Genomic DNA, 18,183 nt, shown 5'->3' with positions numbered 1-18,183 from the left:
TCACTCTAAGATTCTGGGTTGAGATTGTAGAGCCTTTCAGATTGGAAATGCAGCATCTCAGACTAATCTGCCTAATTAATCATTCTGCCCAGGACAGAGTGTGTATTTGGGAAGTCAGTTTATTGTGAACTCTTCTGAATATTTTCTTCAGGACTGTCATTTACAAAGTAATGAAAGAATCGAGATTACTTTATCCACAGATGTCTAAATAATTTTCATAATTTGCTGTCCCTCTGCTACCACTCCTTATGAAAACTGGAAAGGGCGCCTTTAAACAACTCTTAGTCATATAGCATAGAGGATACTAGAAACAAGTTAGTTGACCTTCCTTTCTGAGCAGCACAATTCTTCCTAAGAGTGATCAGCATTGAGTTGCCACCACCCAACTAGGCTAAGCTTATTTTGATGGCAGGAAGAATTTTTATTTATTACACTATTCTCTATCATCTGTAGATTGATTTTCATAAGAATAACTAGGACTTCTTGGTAGCTCAACCCATATATATGCTCTGCTAACAGAGTCTCAGTTGATCCATCTCTTTATTGTAGGAATTTACTTTGTTGGAATATGAAGAAGTGAAATTGAAGATTTATTCTTTTAAGTGGTTGACTTTTTTCTGGGATTCTGTTTAGGCAACTGATTGTAAAGACTACTATTCACATCTTACCCTGAAAATGCATGGAATCGTGGTTTGGGTTATAGCTACCATCATTAATGTCAGTAAGGGAAATGGTAGCTTTTTTATCTGAGTTACTGATAAGACACTTCAGAAACTACAGTTGGACACATTCATGTGCAGAAGATTATTCTGCTCACATGTTAATTATACATTTGATTTACAGTCAGCTGTAAAGATAGATGCTGATGCTAGCTAGTGCTGTAAGACGGACGTTGTAGAATAATCAGTACTGGAGAGGACCCTGAAAGGCATCTTGTACGGGCCTCCAGCCTCAGCCTTTTATTTCACAACTGTTCTTAGCTATAACCCATATAGGGTAATGACTTACTAATAATTACATGTAGCTCACTAGTGGCACAGCTAAGTCTAGACTATCTCAAGAAGTGACTCTGAAATAAATTGAAGAAGATGGCAAGTGGGTCTGCACATCACGGTCTCGTGCTTCACCCTCTGTTCTACACTCTGGATGCACCAAGCTTTTGGTTGTCTTTTCAAGAAGATGGAGTTAAGGGACGGCGGGTGGGTGGGGTGACAGAGGCAGAGCTGGAACCATCAGGTATCAGTGAGATGCTCAGGAGCCCTGCAAATATGACCCTGAGCATCCCTGGCTGGGAATGGCACTTCCCTTCCAGAAATTGTCCCTGTGGGCCTAGAGGGAACGGTGCTGCCAAGAGGAGAGTAGGAACAGAGGGGCCTGAGGCTCTGGAAGCTCTGTCTTGTGAGCTGGCACCTGGGGAGTCTGTCTTCCTGGCTCATTATGTGGAGTCACAAAAGACCTCCGAGGTACAATTTTCCAACAGTTTGTTCTCTTCTTTCCTGTCAGAAATGTTTCCCATTGCCTGTTGGATAACTCTAGATGGATGGCCCTGATTCTGATTGGGGGGCTAGTTCAGTGATAGCTTTATCTCAGTTCTTTCTAGCCCCCTTAAAAACTGACTAAAAAGGCTACAAACCCACCTAGCAGAGTGGTTTTAAATGTTTTGAAGATAATGGAAAAACCCCAAAAAGTATTTGAAATGAGGCATAATTATAACTGTGCCACAAAAAAATCAGACTGGTTTAGGTCCCGCCTATCCCCTCATTTTAAAAAAAAAAAAAAAAAAAAAAAAAAAACTCAGTAGGTTGCTAGGCACTGCCTAATAGCCAAAGAAATTGTGGTTTTGAGCTGTTCACTATTTCTAGAAACTTCATAAAGTTAATTCCAAAGTAACAGGGTGGAGACCAAGGAAGGAAGAACACTGTTTCATGGTGCTTTTAGCAAAGATAAAATATTTGCCTCGGGCTCAGGGCAATTCAGCTGCAGCCTCAGAGCCTTGCTCCACTCCAGCTCTGGGAGGCTGGCTGGCGGTGCAGGGCTTGTACGTGGCTGTTGAAGGACATGAGCATCGCAGGGGCGCTGACACGGTTCCTTTCTCATCCAGCTGCTTCTCCTTTCTCCTCTTTCATTTAAACCAACACATATTTGTTGAGCTAGTGTGCATGCAGACCACTGTGTTAAGTACTAACCCTTTCTTTCCAACTGGTTTTTATTGTAGCTCAGTCTTCATATTCACAATTTGCCGAGTGAATCTAAATCATTATTCATCGTCAATTAAAAGTTCATTTTATCATTTCTTTTTCTTTTGATTTTAGGAAACATTCTATTTGTTCATTTGTTAAAACTTATGATCCTGATGTTGGTTTCTGGGTTGGAAAAAAAACAACTCTGCCCTCCTCCCATTCTTTACTTCAAGTAGTAATCCAAAATAGATTTATATTTGATTTGGGCATTATTATATAGTATTTTCCCACAGTATAACTACTAACGATGTTTTGTAAAGGTTAACAGATAGTACTTCATGACTGTTGAGGCATATCCTGGAAGAACTTTGGGATATAGAAAATTCATCATGAGAATAAATCGGATGCTTGGGTCGTGGTTGTAAACCTACTACTAACTAATGTGTGGCCCTGCTTACCGAGACACCCCTCCTCTTCCTAATGATCTCTAAAGGCTCCAACAGTTCTGACCCCTATGGATCTTTGCATAATTAGTTGTAGATATTTGAGAATATGCCAAGCAGTGAAATGTTCTCTTTTCCCTACAGAGTGAAGGCCGCCCAGACTGAGTTAGGACAGCAAATCCTGGCCGATTTTGAAGAAGCATTTCCTTCTCAGGGTACCAAGGTATTGTATTGCATTTTCCCTTCTGTCTTCAAATATTATCACCATTCTTACCTAATTTACGCTCACTACCGTTATTATTTCCATGTATCATTCCAAAAGTGTTTGCTGGCAGCCATAAGTCTGTCTGCCGAGGGTTCAGGGTAATGAGACCATTCTTAATTTTCAGTATCCCAAAGCAATGTTGATTCTTCATCTGTGTTCTTTCAGCATCAAAAAGTGAGGATTTGTTTTGGAATAATTTAATGTGTGTCAAACCTAATATCTTGTCTGCCCAGTAAATTCCTTTTTTCTCATGGCCATGCTTAAAAAAAAAATCTTCAGGCCGCAGTGTTTTTTTGGATTGTTACATAACTTATTGGTTTCAGTTTGGTGAAAAGGCCACTGGGAGGTAAGTCCACAGGCTTATGTAACTCGGAGTGACACAGTTAGGAGACTTGCCTTTAATGATCAGAATCCCGTTCTTTGGAATTAATCCCTTTTGCTCTCACTGGTAGCATAGTTGTTTGTGTTGTGTCTGGGAAGCCCACAGTATTTCACTTGTGAGCTATTGGTTACACCTCTCATGTAACAAGCTTTGCCTCACTTGGCCGTCATTGTGCTTGGTTAACTGCTTTTAGCTCTATCCTTCAAATTGTAGCAGACATAATCTTAATGCTTTGCATGTGTTGGGGAGGGAAGAACCTTCAGAAGTTTTTTTCCTCCTCTATTATTTGAGCTATTTCAAGAGAAAGAATTGTTCAGCACAGAAATGAGCTGAAGTACACACAGGCAGGCAGCATTCCTCACGACACTTGGTGGGTGGAGATGGCGGATATATGTTCATCTCCTGAGCCAAAGAACGTTTCCTGGATCTGCTCTATAATTCAATAACTGGAAATATCTTAAAATTTTTTCTTTTGCTCCATAAAAGAAACTTAAGTAGGTGGGGTAGCTGCCCTAGCTTTGTAGACTACTTTCTATAGGAAACTTGCTTCTAATTTTAATGTCTGCCCATATACTGGCAGTCTTCTAGTAATCAGATATTTTATTTGTAAAGCCTGTTTCTTTGAGGACTTAATATTTATATTCATTTGATGTAACTATGGGAGGTAGATGTTGGAAAGCAATTCTGTGAAAAGGGATTCTAAGATATTCACGAATTACAAGCACCAGACTTGTCTTAGTCCAGGATCTGCTTTACTGTATATACTGTGCTGTCCATCCCTAGTTTTGAGAAGTTTCAGAATGATGTGGATGAAGCCCAGCTTTATTATTTAGAAGAAACCAACCATGACCTACACTATATCTTTTTCCCAGATTGCACCAGGCAGAAGTTAAAATGGTTTTCCTTAATAACTTGCTTCCCTTTTATCTGACTAGGTAACAATGCCTTTTTTACCAGAGTTGTTTTTTTTTTTTTTTCCTTTTCCTTTTTAATGGCTATTGACTTTTCTTAAAGTTCTTGTGCTACTATTTCACAAATGGAACTCATGATATTAAAAAAGTATATCCAAGGTAATCTATGAAGTCCTTTTTAAATGAAAATATCTGAACTCACGAACACATGGTTCGGGGCTTCTGCAACTTCTCTGTCAGATGAAATGCTTTCATTCAATAGTTGAGCAGTCAGTGTGCGCAGCAGATGACTTAACAGCCACTCAGCACGGAGCTAGTCAGCATTTTAACAATTTAGCTCTGAGGCAGCTTAGGTAACACTTATGAAACACTTGAACTGCAGTTGAGATGGATAAATTGGACAGAATTGACAAAAATAAAACAAAACACAAAGATTTGGAAGAACCTTACTCATCATCTAGTTAAAGTCCGTTTTTCAGATGAGGTTCAATAACTGCGCCAAAGCTATGTGGCTGTTCAGCCACGCCTAGAGTAGGTTCCAAGTGTTCTTTTTACCATGAGCCACTCTGCTAGCCGTGTTCATTCAGTGAGTTACTGTAAAGAAAGGTTCAGTGAGACTGAATTGCCCTTGATAATATCAAAAGTCTTCCCATTGTAATGTATTAATATAGCTCCTCGATATCCTTCTACTGTTCTTTTTAGGTCCAGGGGGCTGATGTCATAATATTTCACCTTTGGCTGCATATCTGGGTGGTCGTCTATCAGTGAAACAAGTCTGGTGGTTTGGACCCTGGTTTTAGGTTTAAAATGCCACCACACTATTGGGCACCTTAAGAATAGGAATCTGAGATTGGAATCAGGGGGAAGTAGCACATGTGAGACTGGGGTCATTCTTACTTACTTTTAGGGCTTTTCCACAAAGTGACTTCAGTTTTGATATTCAGAAAGCAAAATTTCTTATGATCATTGCTGGCCCTGTCTTCTAAAATATCTAATTGCTGATTCACAGAGTAGCTTTTAGGTTGGCTACTGCAGACTAGCTTAATGATTCTCTCATCAGAGAACAAGTAACTAAAATATCCATCCACAACAGAAGAATGAGTGTCAAGGGAGTGGGAGTAATAACTTCGAGAGAAAAACAAGAAGTAGCAGCTGTCAGAGACCATGAGATTTAGAGGTTGTTTCTGGCTTTTGAACTGCTGTGTGTTATTTGTTTTAACAGAGGCCCGGAGGACCCAGCAATGTCCTTCGAGATGCATGCCTGGTTGCTAATATTTTGGACCCCAGAATCAAACAGGATATCATCAAAAAGTTTATTAAACAGCATCTGTCAGAGTATCTAGTACTTTTTCAAGAAAACCAAGATGTAAGTATTGACCAAATGAGATCAGATGTTAATCTGAATTTTATTGAAAATTGAATGCTCTCAAGCCTACCAATACATACTTTATTTGTTGAACCGTGAATCCAAGGGGCTAACTGTACAGTTCAGTGGTTATTAACTATTTTGGAGTCACTGACCCTTTGGAGAAATTAATGGGAGATACAGATCTTCTCCCCCGCAAAAAGCACCTACACATAAAACTTTGTATACAGTTTCAGGAAATTTAGAGATCTCTGAAGCCCAATCATGGACCCCAGGGTAAGAACCTCTGGATCTAGTAAAAAAGTAACCTAATCTAGCCAATTGGAGCTCATGTTTCAGTGTTTTCCTCTCAGGTTTACTGTTGACAAAAAGCAGGCTTTGAATGAACCAGGATGAATCCAGGAGTGGCAGAGGATTGATCAGGAGCCACTGGGCATTAAGTAGTTTGGTAGCAGCCTGATCGTCCCCTTGGCTTGGTTCAGTCTGCCTTGTAACAGGAGTGTTTCACCGGTGGAGCTGGAATACAAAACTTCTTGAAAAAGATTGACTCTGTATTTTCCTGAGAAAGCATAACAGAACTATAGCCTTTCTATCTGGATAAGAAGGAAAATAATCCTTTAAATTAAAAAAAAAAAAAAAAAAAAAAAAAACCTAGATTCTTTAAAACTGTGAGAAATAGAGAGTTTGGTTGTGTTTTTCTTGGTTCTATGTTTTTGTTGTTTCCTTAAACTCTCAACACTACTAAGTACTGGGGTGGATTTTGTTACTTGATTTCCTAAGGTCGCCTGGCTAGACAAAATCGACAGACGCTATGCCTGGATAAAACGCCAGCTGGTGGACTATGAGGAGAAATATGGACGAATGTTTCCACGTGAGTGGTACATGACCGAGAGGATTGCAGTAGAATTTTGCCACGTCACGAGGTAGAGTCCAACTCTCAGCTCCTTTGGGTGTTAATGAAGTCACTTGAAATCAGTCCCCCTGTCTTTCGGGGTTCCATGTTGTCTTGTGGAATGGAATCACTTCCTGACACCACCAAATAATTGCTATCACTCTCATACCTAATTATCACCCCACTCTCTGCTCCCATCTTTGCTCCGTGACTTTCCTTTGGCCTAGTCCTTGATTTGAACAACCTGTGTTCTTGGCTCCACCAACTCAGAACTCCTCAACCAAGTTTACCTATAGTGATTCATCACTCCATATTTTCCCTTATGTCCGTACTGCATATATCAGTTTGCAGTATATATCCATCATCATTTTGCTTTTCTGATTTGATAGATAGTTCCATCAGGACAGGGGTAGTATCTACTTCAGTGACATAGTAGACCATCAGGAAATATTTGTTGAAAAAATTTACCACCCCTAAAACAATATTTGTAATCTTTAGGTAGTTAATAATATTGGCATCTAAGTATTCTAAGCATTTTAAAGACCTCTTCTCTCATTCATCTTGTCTTCAGTGTCCATGAGTATAGCACAGGACCAGATAGTAGTCCTTTTATATCTAAGAATTAAAATCCAAGATGTATCCATGACAAAGCTAGAGTCAGAAATTTTTTAGTTTTTACTTGCAGCTGTACCACAACAGTAGTGGTACAGTTACCTTCACTCCAGGCTAATTTTAAAAAAGAAAGTTCCATATCTAAGCATAACTCAGCTACCTCAAAGTAATTCTTGGTGGCCGTCTTTCTTAAAATCATAGAGAATACAGTCAAGTCGCATGTTTTTACTGCATTGTGGTGGGGTGGGGGAATGTTTTAAGGAATATTAGCTGTTAGTTTTTTTAAAATAGGCTTTATTTTTTAGAGCAGTTTTAGGTTCACAGCAAGTCTGAAGAAGTTGCAGAGATTTCCCATATACTCTTTCCCCACACATGCATAGCCTCCCTCATTATCAACATCCCCCACCAGAGTGTACCTGTCTTACACTCAGTGAACCTACATTGACACATTATCACCCAGAGTACATAGTTTACATTAGTGTTAATCTTGGGGGTGTACCTTCTATGTGTCTTGTTTTAAAAAAACACAATTGCTACCATAGATTTAGAACACTTTTTAATATTGATTCAAGGTCAATTGCGGTTGTCCATTTCTAAGTCCCAATTAGCAATGAAAGAGGAAATTCCTTGGGAAATTGATAACTAATTCTCTTTAGCCTACAGTTCAGTGACTTGCAGATTAGCTCTGAAGAATGTAGTCTGCAGGAGACTGGAAGTATATTAAAGCCAATAAACCTGCCATCGTGTCAGCTAATGACAGTGTTACTGCTAAGCTTTCATTGTTTGAATTTTAGCTAAGATCCTACAGATACATAATTCTCAAATAACCCCAGAAGTTCTTTGTTTAATTTTGTCATTTATATGTGGAGGAAGATGATTATAGCTCAGTTCTTACTAAGAACTCTCGAATCACTGCTCCCACACAACTTACATTCTGAAACAGAACAGTTGAATAGCACATAAACAGTCAGGAACCACCTGAACACATACATGTCACTTTCCAAATAAGGATTCTAGTCTCACGTGTATTTTCAGGTTTCTGTTCTCTGATGAAGGAGATTGTTATTGAACTCTCTAGAAGGTAGAGGGCTTTATAATTCAGTAATTAATGATTTGTGAAATTACACAGAATATGTGCATTTTTATAAAGTACCAAGTGTTTCATATGTTTTAACAAGTTATCAAAAATGTTGAAAATATTTATATATTTGAAATATATAAAAATAATAATTAAACAAATTGGTGTCCATAATTCTTGATTTTTTTTTGACCAATAGATAATCTCCTTAAAATTCTTATTTAGAATATTTATTTCTATTCCCCAGGCAAACTTAGTTGGTAACAGACCTCAGGATTTGAAATAACCACATTTTTTTAAATATAAGCTAAAACCATTTACTTTGTCTTATCTTGAATGATCCATTTGTTTGACAGTATTCTTATCTCTTTATTCTGAAGGACAGAACTTGCCAAGATTATGCGAACCAGAGCTAAGGAAATTGAAGTGAAGTTGCTTCTTTTTGCTATTCAGAGAACAACTAACTTTGAGGGATTTCTTGCAAAACGTTTCTCTGGCTGCACCTTGACAGATGGAACCCTGGTGAGACCTTCTTGAGGGAGTGTGGGACATGAAGTTCATGGGTTGGGTGGTTGGACTTCACTTCAGTCATTCACAGCATGGTGATTCCATCCATTGGCTCAAGCTCGTAATCTCCCATTCCTGGGATTTTGCTGAATTCATGCGAATAGTGACGGTACAAGGTACTCTTTATGGCTTTACTGTTTGTCTCTTATGTAGAACTTCATGTTTTTAGAATGGTCTATCATCATTTTATCTAAGTATTGGCCCCATTTTACAGACTATCAATTATGTGAGTCATGGAGGCTTCACTTATTCTGGCACAAATACCTTATTACTTTATTAACTATCGAATTGTATTATAATTAGGATGTGTTTTTACATTAGGGATTGTTAATGTCTCTTGTGAGCAAACCAGGTCAGTGTGTGTCTATAAACTTCAAAGCCAAGTATATAGATCAGCATGTCAGAGATACTAAAAGGTTAAAACACAAAGGTACGCAGGTCCGAGGACTGTGCACCTCCATCAGAAGGGTGGAATATAGTGTTGTTGGTTAAAATCATTTAATCTCCATGTAATCAAAGACCAGGCCCAGAGTGTCTCTCCGAAAACCTTTTTCTGGAAATCCAGGCTCCCTGCTGACTCATTAATGTGCTTTCTTCAAATTTCCTATCCATGGGGAAAACCACATTTCTATGTTTTATAGTACTTTCTGTTTACACCATCACACACACACACAGACTTGAGCTTCAGGAATGCAGGAATCATGGCTGACTCATCTCTGTTCCCTAGTCATGCAAAGAATAAGAATACACAGGCCTGTAGGGAGGAAGGAGGAGGGAGGGAGGAAGCAATCGAAGTTAAGAAAGTCATACCTGTTGAATTGCCTTTAAAATTAGACCAAAACAAAACAAAACAAAACAAACTGCTGGTGACAACAGAGAAGCTATGTGATTTGGTAGGAAAATTTTTGGACCAGCAGTCAAGAGAGACTTGTGGTCCAGTCCTGACTTTGCTGTAAGTCAGTGAACCACCTTCTCTCTTAAATGAAAAGAAGAGAAAGAAGAGACTACCCTTTAGTAACAGAATAGTAGGGAGAATAAACAAGACATAAAACCCAGAAGCCATAAAGAAAAGTACTGAAAGATTTGACAACATAAAAAGAACAAAATTCTGTTTGGGAAAAGAGACCATAAACGTAGTAATTAAAGTATAAACAACAAACTAGGAAAAAACCAATTTAAGCTATATAAAACAAATGATCAATATCCAGCATACATAAAGAATTTTTTAAAATCAATACAAAAAAGACAAGCAGTTAGAAAAATGTATAGGGTCTGGCAAGAAATTTACTGAAGAAATACAGTGGGATAATAAACATGAGAAGGTAGAACAAAATACTAATTTCCATATATCAGGTTTGCAAAAATAATGATAAAACTAAAGTACAGGATTTTAATGCTAGTACATAAGTTGATACAGCCTTTTTGGAGAACAGATTGTCATTATGTATCAAAAATTTAAATATGCACGTCCCTGTGAGGCAACAACTTTACATCTAGATATGAAGTACCAAGAAAGAGATGAACTGCAGCCTTAAAAGCAAAAAAAAAAAAAAAAAAAAAAAAAAAAAACAATTGAGATCTGTAATGTCTATCATTGTGGAATGGTTAAATAAAATATGGTATATTCATTCTGTGGAGCAGTTTAAAAGTGATAGAATGAGAGATAGATCCAGATATGCTATCAGAGAAAAAACCTCTCAGATATATTGTAAAGTCCAAAATGTAAGCTGAGGCCAGTACATGTGGTGTAATTTCATTTATGTAAAAAATAAAAAGCATGTTTATGTATGTAAGTGTGTAAGAAAAAAGTCTGGAAATGATAACCGTGAATGTCTCTGGGGAAGGAAGTTGGAGTGAGAGTAGGCGGAGAAGAATTTTTTTTTATTCTACTCTGGTATTTTGGTTAAGTTTTTTCATACGAATGCATTTACATTCTTTTTTAAACATATTTTTTGCATTTATATACTTTAGCAAAGTTATTTTTCAATTTTTTTTTAAATGAGGGAGATAGGCCAAATCAGTGACTTCCAAACTCTTTCTTCTAACAAACTCTGCTGTGGAATCCACACAGAGAATAGCTAACATATTTTGAATATCCACTGTGTCCCATACTGTGGTAGATGTGTTTGCTAAAGTCAATCACTTTGTTTCATCAACTGTAGGAGGTAGGTGCTACTCATTTGCAACTTACCCAAGGCCACACAGCTTATGTATAAATACAGAAAAACTGAACTACTGTGATTAAAGTTGGGGAGAAAGGGCAGAAATTTGGCCTGGAGTCCCATTCACTTGTTTACCCTTCACTTATGCTCCCTTCTCTAGCTCCCAGTTTTCCAGTTCTAAAATCCTATTACTTTAGTGGAATCCTCTTTTCTCCCCACAAGACCTGCCTCAGAGTAGGTGCATCAGGAGCTGGTCCCTCAGGGCACTGGCTAACTAGTGTCTTAAGGCAAGACCACAAGGCCCTCCCTACTCAGTGCTACTCATGGCTTTATTAAAATACAACTGAACCACAAAGCACCCTTCCTGTACTTAACAAATATATATATATATCAAACAAATATATATATACACACACATACACACACACACGCTCCCCTGCTTGTTAATTCATGTTCATAATAGATTTATTTTTAGTAACAAGGATAAAAGAGGCCGCAAAACAAATGAAAATGCCCTTAAAGAAAATGCAAGTCACAGAAGGAAATAGATAACAGCAATGCCATTGAAAGAAGCACGTATCTCTCCTGAGAAGTATTTGGTTGACTTCATTCAGCACTATCCTGATTTCCTCACACTGGCCTTCCTCTTTGCCCTGCTAAAGCCATGCGTTTGGCCTGGTTTCAAGCGGAGACTCCTGCAGCTCTCAGTTCATCACTACAGAGATCTGCTTGGGGACAGAGAAGTTTAAGCATTGAGCATAGGCCTCACGTGGGAGCGCCCCCTGAGTGCCCATGGCTTCCAACTGGGCAGAGTCGGTACCGCATTACTGGCTCCGTGAGCCAGTAATTCAGCTAACTGTATCGGAAATAGGTCCCAGTGAAGGATGCTTGAATAACAATAGTGCCAAACAGCTGTTTTGAGCTGTTCTTCTTCTTTGGCTACACCCTACTTCCTGAGGATTACAGGGGAACAAATGGCCCTGTTATACGTAATGACCAGGATAGTCTATAAACTTGGGCCTGTTCCAGAACACATCAGGTCTCTCTTGTGCTAGGAGATGCCCTAAAGGTCGAAAGAGACAGAGTAACATGATCAGGGAAGGCCACTCTGGACAAGGCAAGGCTACCGGACAAGGGTATCCACATAGAGACCATGAAAAAGTGGCAGAAGCTGTATGTAAGTTTGCAAAGAACAGTGCTTTTTTTGTAGGAAACAGGTATGAGGGTGTCAGAGTGGCAGTTGGCCGACTGGTAACCTACTACTGTCTGAGGTAGGAGAGAGCTGGAGGTGCTTGTGTCTCAGCAGCATGGCCTCTCTCACTCACTCTGCCAGCGTCGAGCTCCTGGATTGCAGCCTTCCATCTCCCGTTAGGCGCTGTGCTTTGTGTTGTTGGCCATGGTCGCCTAGGAACACTTGAACCTTTTTCAATAATCCCTTCTTTTTGGTCCTCTGTTTCTGACATGTTCTGTCATAATCAATTTACCAATATCTCCTCGAATTGTACAGTTGCTGCTTCCTCTCCTACGAAGTTTGCAGAGAGTTTCAGGTTACACATCCTTGGCCAGAAAATTCTGCTGGACCATGAACTCTTTATTCACCCCTCCAGTTGGTTTCTCCACAGCCTTCTCCAAATGATTCAACTTCTTTAAGTCAAACTCTTCCCCCCAGACCATTCTTTGTCCCAGTGATCATGACCCAGCAACCATTCTGCATTCCAGGTCCTGACAATGACTGCTCCACAGTCAATGGCTGAGCCTTCAAGGATTTTCCCTAAAAGATTAGTTTCTAGAAAGGCAGGAGGACTCCTATGGGCTTTTTACACAAGGCAGGCCAGGTCTTGGAAAATCAGTTCACTGCAGCCTGCTGTGGGTGTGTGGTAGTCGTGTTTCTCGCTGTAGGTGATGTTCACTTTGAACTTGATCCTGCTATCACCTTGCTGAGGGCAAAGTGGGGCCGCACCTTCACCAATAGTAGAGACCCTGGATTAGTCATGACCACTGACCATGCTCCCAATAGACAATGCTGGGTAGAGGCTGGCCCACGCCAGGTCAGGGGCTCCAGGTAGCCTGGCTCCAGTCTAACTGTTGGGCACCCCACCTGAAGACCTGTCGTTACTCATCTCTTTACCTCCTCCTCATGCTGCCTTGCTCCCAGGGTATGTGTTTTTGGAAAATCTTTTGCAGCCACCATTTTATTTCAGAGTATCATAATCTACAAAATGAACCAAGATGTATCTTGATACCCTTCAACATATGCCAAATTTCATAGAAAGTTAGTGAATTCCTTAGAAAGTTACAGAGTAGATAAGTCCGCCAAGGAGCCAAGTTTACCATAGACCATCCCAAGCCCACTGCCGTCCACCGTTGACTGATGGACGACAAAGCAGTGAGGGTGAGCTTAAGGGCTTGCTAAGCTCACCTGGAGAGATCTGCCACAGCTCAGTTTCTCCTAACTGATCTTTGTGATGCGTTATCTTTTGTTCTTTTTAGACAGATGGGACTTTGACATTGGATAGAATTGTAGACAAAGTACTTTGAGGACAGGCCTTGTTTTGTTTTTATGGTACTAGCCCTAATGAGTTGAAAATCTTCAGTGTTGTCACTGTTGAGTGACACTGTTGAGCTGTCCTGGAAGACAGGAGCTGCCACTGCTTTTTTGCTATTTGTCTCAACTCCTGGCCCTTTAGGAGGGGTTCAAAATAGTCTAAATTAAAACGCCACGAAATTAAAAGGAAGTGTCTGGATGTGATTTAACTATACCCACATGCTTTACTAGTGACTTAATGATTAAATTCAAGGTAAACATTATATTCAGCCTCTATGAAAGCAGAGTTAGATTGAGTTAAGGTTTTATAACTTAACTGGCTCAGTGAATTTGGGAGATTTTTTTTTAATAAAATTTAATTTTTTTCCCTTTTCATGCAGCTGTATTTCTCCTTTTCTTGGCCATTGCATAAGTTGCCTTTCTAAATAGAATCGTCCTTTGGCTTATAGGGGTGATTTTAATATACATTTATACTTGCCCAGTTTTTAAATTACGTTATAAATATAGAAGCTGTAGGTGTGATTTTTGACCCTGTGATTTGAGCATAAAAGCATTTGAAAAAGGCTCACTGCTTAGGAAAGCCCACACAGCGCAGTTTACTCTACACCTCAGTCTTCCAGCAATCTAACACCTGCATTAGGGAGAGTGTGTGAGAGGAGGAGGGGGCGGGGTCTTGGCAGTGCTGTCTCAGTGCGAGGCCTGTCTTTCCCTTACTGGGTGAGTCCCCTTGGTGTTTCAAGATATTTTATAAATGCTTTATTTGATGCTAAAGGAGTATATTCCTTCATTTGAATAATATCCTTATTGGAGATAAACTTCCATTGGTTTCTGAAAAGAAAGTACCACATGGTCAAGATAGAAAATGTGGAAATTATAGGCAAGAATGGAAAAACAGAAAAAAGTCATTTGTTTTCCCATTAATCAGATGAGGATTTTGGTGTGTTCATTATGTACATTTTATACAGTTCAAACTATACTTTTTAAATATGTTTTTTCTCTGCTTATTTTTTAAATTGATATGACAAAAATTTACATAAAACTCATCATTAAAAGTATAGAGTTCTGTAAAGGTTTTTTGTTTTTGTTTTTTGGGTTTTTTTGCTACATTCACAAAGTTGTGCCACCATTCCAACTATCCAATTCCAGGACATTTTCATTGCCCCCCAAAAGAATAATTCCCATCCCCCAAGCACTTACTTCCAATTTTCTCCTTCCACTAGCCCCAGACAACTACTAGTATACTTTCTGTCTATGGGTTTGCCTATTCTGGACATTTCAGATAAATGGATTCATGTTTTTGTGGCCTCTGTGCCTGGCTTCCTTCATTCTTATACTGTTTTCAAAGTTCATCCATTGTGTAGCACGTATCAGTGCTTCAGTCCTTTTTATGGCTAAATAATATTCTGTTATATGGCTCTACATTTTATTTATCGGTTTGTCAGTTAACAGACATTTGAGTTGTTTGCACTTTTGGGCCATGCACATTCACATATTCGTTTTTGTGTGAACATATGTTTTCAGTTCTCTTGGAAATATATCTGGGAGTAGAATTGCTGGGTTGTATTGTAACTCTATGTTTAACTTTTTGAGGAATTGCCAAATTGTTTTCCACAGCAGCTGCATCATTTTACATTCCCACTACCAATGTAGGGGTGTTCTGATTTTTCTACATTCTCACCAATATTTGTTATTTTCTGGGTTTTGTTGTTGTTTTTTAATTACAGCCATCCTGATGAGTGTAAAGTAGTATTGTTTTGATTTCTATTTTCTTAATGACTAATGAATGACATCGAACATTTTTTCATGTGCTCATTGGCCATTCATGTATCTTTAGAGAAATGTCTGTTCAATTCCTTTTCCCATTTTTAAGTTGAGTTATTTGTTTTTTTATTATTGAGTTGTAGGAATTTTTTATATATTCTCAATACATTCTATAGAGTCTTTATATGTTTTATCGTATATCAGATATGTGATTTGCAAATATTTTCTCCCATTCTGTGGGTCGTCTTTTTTTTTTTTTTTTTAACTTTTTTGATAGTATTCTTTGATAGTTAAAAGTTCCTGATGAGGTCCAATTTATTTTTCTCTTTTTCTCATTTGAGTTGGAGTCACATCCAAGGTCACAAACATTTTTAAAAATTAAAATATAGTTAATATACAGTATTTTGTTAGTTTCAGATATATAAAATAGTTATTTGAGTGATCACCACGATAAGTCTAGTAACCATCTGTCACTAGATTACAAGATTATTAAGATATTATTGACTGTATTCCCTGGGTTGTATGTTATATCCCCATGACTTATTGATTTAATAAGTGAAAGTTTGTACCTCTATTCCTCTTCACCTTTTTCATCCTTCTCTCCACTCCCCTCCCCTCTGACAGCCATCAGTTCGTTCTCTATGTCTGTGTATCTGTTTCTGCTTTGATTTGTTTGTTTTGCTTTTTAGATTGCACATGTGAGATCATAGAGTATTTGTCCTTCTCTGTCTGACTTATTTCACTTAGCATAATACCTCTAGAGCTATCCATGTTGTCACAAATGGCAAGATTTCATTCTTTTTTTATGGCTGAGTGATATTCCATTGTATATATACCACATCTTCTTTATCCATTTATCTATTGATTGGGTACTTAGGTTGCTTTCCTATCTTGGCTGTCGTATATAATGCTGCAATGGCCATAGGGGTACATATATCTTTTTTAATTAGTGTTTTGTTTTCTTTGGATAAATACCCAGAAGTGGAATTGCTGTGTCATGTGGTAGTTCTATTTTTAATTTTTTAAGGAACTTCCATGGTGTTTTCTATAGTGGCTGTACCAATTTGCAATTCCACCAATAGCGCATGAAGGTTCCCTTTTCTCCAGATCCTTGCCAACACTTGTTTATGTTGTCTTTTTGATAATAACCAATTTGGTAAGTGTGAGGTGATATCTCATTGTGGTTTTGATTTGCATTTCCCCAGTGATTAGTGATGTTGGGTATTTTTTCTGTGTCTGTTGGCCATCTGTATGTCCTCTTTGGGAAAATGTCTGTTCACATCCTCTGCTCATTTTTAAATCAGACTGTTTGTTTTTTTGATGTTGAGTTGTATGAGGAATTTATTTATTTTGGATATTAACCCTATTGGATCTGACATTTGGAAATGTCTTCTACAATTCAGTGGGTTCCTTTTTTTGTTGTTGATGGTTTCCTTCACTGTGCAAAAACTTTTCGGTTTGATGTAATCCTATTTGTTTATTTTTGCATTTGTTGCTCTTGCCTCAGGAGACATATCCAAAAAACATTGCTAAGATTGATGTCAAAGAGTTTACTGCCTGTGTTTTCTTATAGGAGTTCAAGGTCACAAACATTTACTTACACTTTGTTCTAAGAGTTTTATAGTTTTAACTCTTACATTTAGATCTTTGATCTATATTGAGTTAATTTTTATATATTGTGTAAATATAATTTTATATCCTACTTTTCTTTATATGTCATATCTTAGGTGCTTTCTCAATCACTATGTATCATTATATAGATGTTTTCATAATTTCCCTAACTACCTTTTCCTAGTTGGACCCATAGGTGCCTGTCATTTTTTCACTTCTATAAATAAGGCCACAGCAAACATTTTTGTGAGCAAGTCTTTTTTCACATTTGAGATTATTTTCTTAGGACATAAGTAGAATTATAGGGTCAAAAGATAGGAGCATTTTTAAGTTTAAGGTAGCCTTTGTTTTAAACTGCTTTTGTACTCTCATCTCTTATGAATGCACGTGCTTACCCTCTCCCATTGCTGAGTCCTGATATTAGTGATGGTTTATTAAGATTCAGAAGAAATAGTCACTCTTCGTGGTGACATTTCATGGTGCTAATGCACTGATGCCTAATGTAAAGGGCTGACACTGCCAGATTAAAAAAAAGCAAAGCAATCTGAAAATGTTTTTTTAATGATGAGAGTAATACATGCTTCCACTCCTAGGTATACACCCTATAGAATTGAAAATTCTCATATATTCATGCAAATGCTTGTACACAAATATTCGTAGCACCACTATTTACAGTAACAAAAAGGTAGAAAAGACCCACATGTCTACTAATGGACAAATGGATATACACAATGTGGTATTTCCATCCAATGGATTATTATTCAGCCATAAAAAAGGCTGAAGTACTGACAGATATTACAGCATGGATGAACCTTGAAAACACTATACTAATTAAATGAAGCCAGGCACTAAAGGCCATATGTTATATGACACCATTTTGATGAAATGTTCAGAACTGATAAATCCATAAAGACAGAAAGTAGATAAGTAGTTCCCTAGGACAGGAGAGAGGGGAAAATTGGGAAGTGACAGCTAATGGACATGGGGTTTCTTTTGGGGTGAAATGTTCTGGGCTTAGATAGTGATGATGGTGGTACAACCTTGTGAATATACTAAAAACCACCGAATTGTAAATTATTTTAAAATGGTGACTTTTAAATTGGTAATTATATCAATTTTAAAATATTAAGGGTTTTAGAAAATACTGTCTGAATTTAGTTATAAATCATCTTTACTCTTCCAATAAATAACTTGTCTGCCAAAAGGGGGGGGGGAGAGGAAGAGGAAGGAGAGATGGAGGGGGAGAAGGGAAAGATATATGCTTGTTAAAGTTCAAACAGAATAAAATATTTTAAAAGGACAATCTCTTCTCAACTACTCTAAATCCCTCTCCTAGAGATGTCCACTGTTTAATAGTTTGGGGAATATTTTTGAGACTGTCTTACAAGAGTGTGTGCGCATGCACACA

General features: G+C 38.1%; 1 protein-coding gene across 2 annotated transcripts in view; it reads left to right on the top strand.

The window, feature by feature from the left end:
* VPS53 (VPS53 subunit of GARP complex) overlaps nucleotides 1-18,183 on the top strand; it is a 122,690-nt gene that overhangs the window by 40,197 nt on the left and 64,310 nt on the right. For both annotated transcript variants that reach the window (XM_016138974.2, XM_016138975.2), the window contains 4 exons: nucleotides 2,768-2,846; nucleotides 5,404-5,547; nucleotides 6,328-6,470; nucleotides 8,510-8,651. In XM_016138974.2, coding sequence (XP_015994460.1) covers nucleotides 2,768-2,846; nucleotides 5,404-5,547; nucleotides 6,328-6,470; nucleotides 8,510-8,651 — 508 coding nt within the window. The remainder of the gene's footprint in view (nucleotides 1-2,767; nucleotides 2,847-5,403; nucleotides 5,548-6,327; nucleotides 6,471-8,509; nucleotides 8,652-18,183) is intronic.

The sequence above is a fragment of the Rousettus aegyptiacus genome, unplaced genomic scaffold (genome assembly GCF_014176215.1).
Source record: "Rousettus aegyptiacus isolate mRouAeg1 unplaced genomic scaffold, mRouAeg1.p scaffold_m13_p_6, whole genome shotgun sequence".
Lineage (NCBI taxonomy): Eukaryota > Metazoa > Chordata > Mammalia > Chiroptera > Pteropodidae > Rousettus > Rousettus aegyptiacus.
This window is presented reverse-complemented; position numbering and strand designations above follow the sequence as displayed.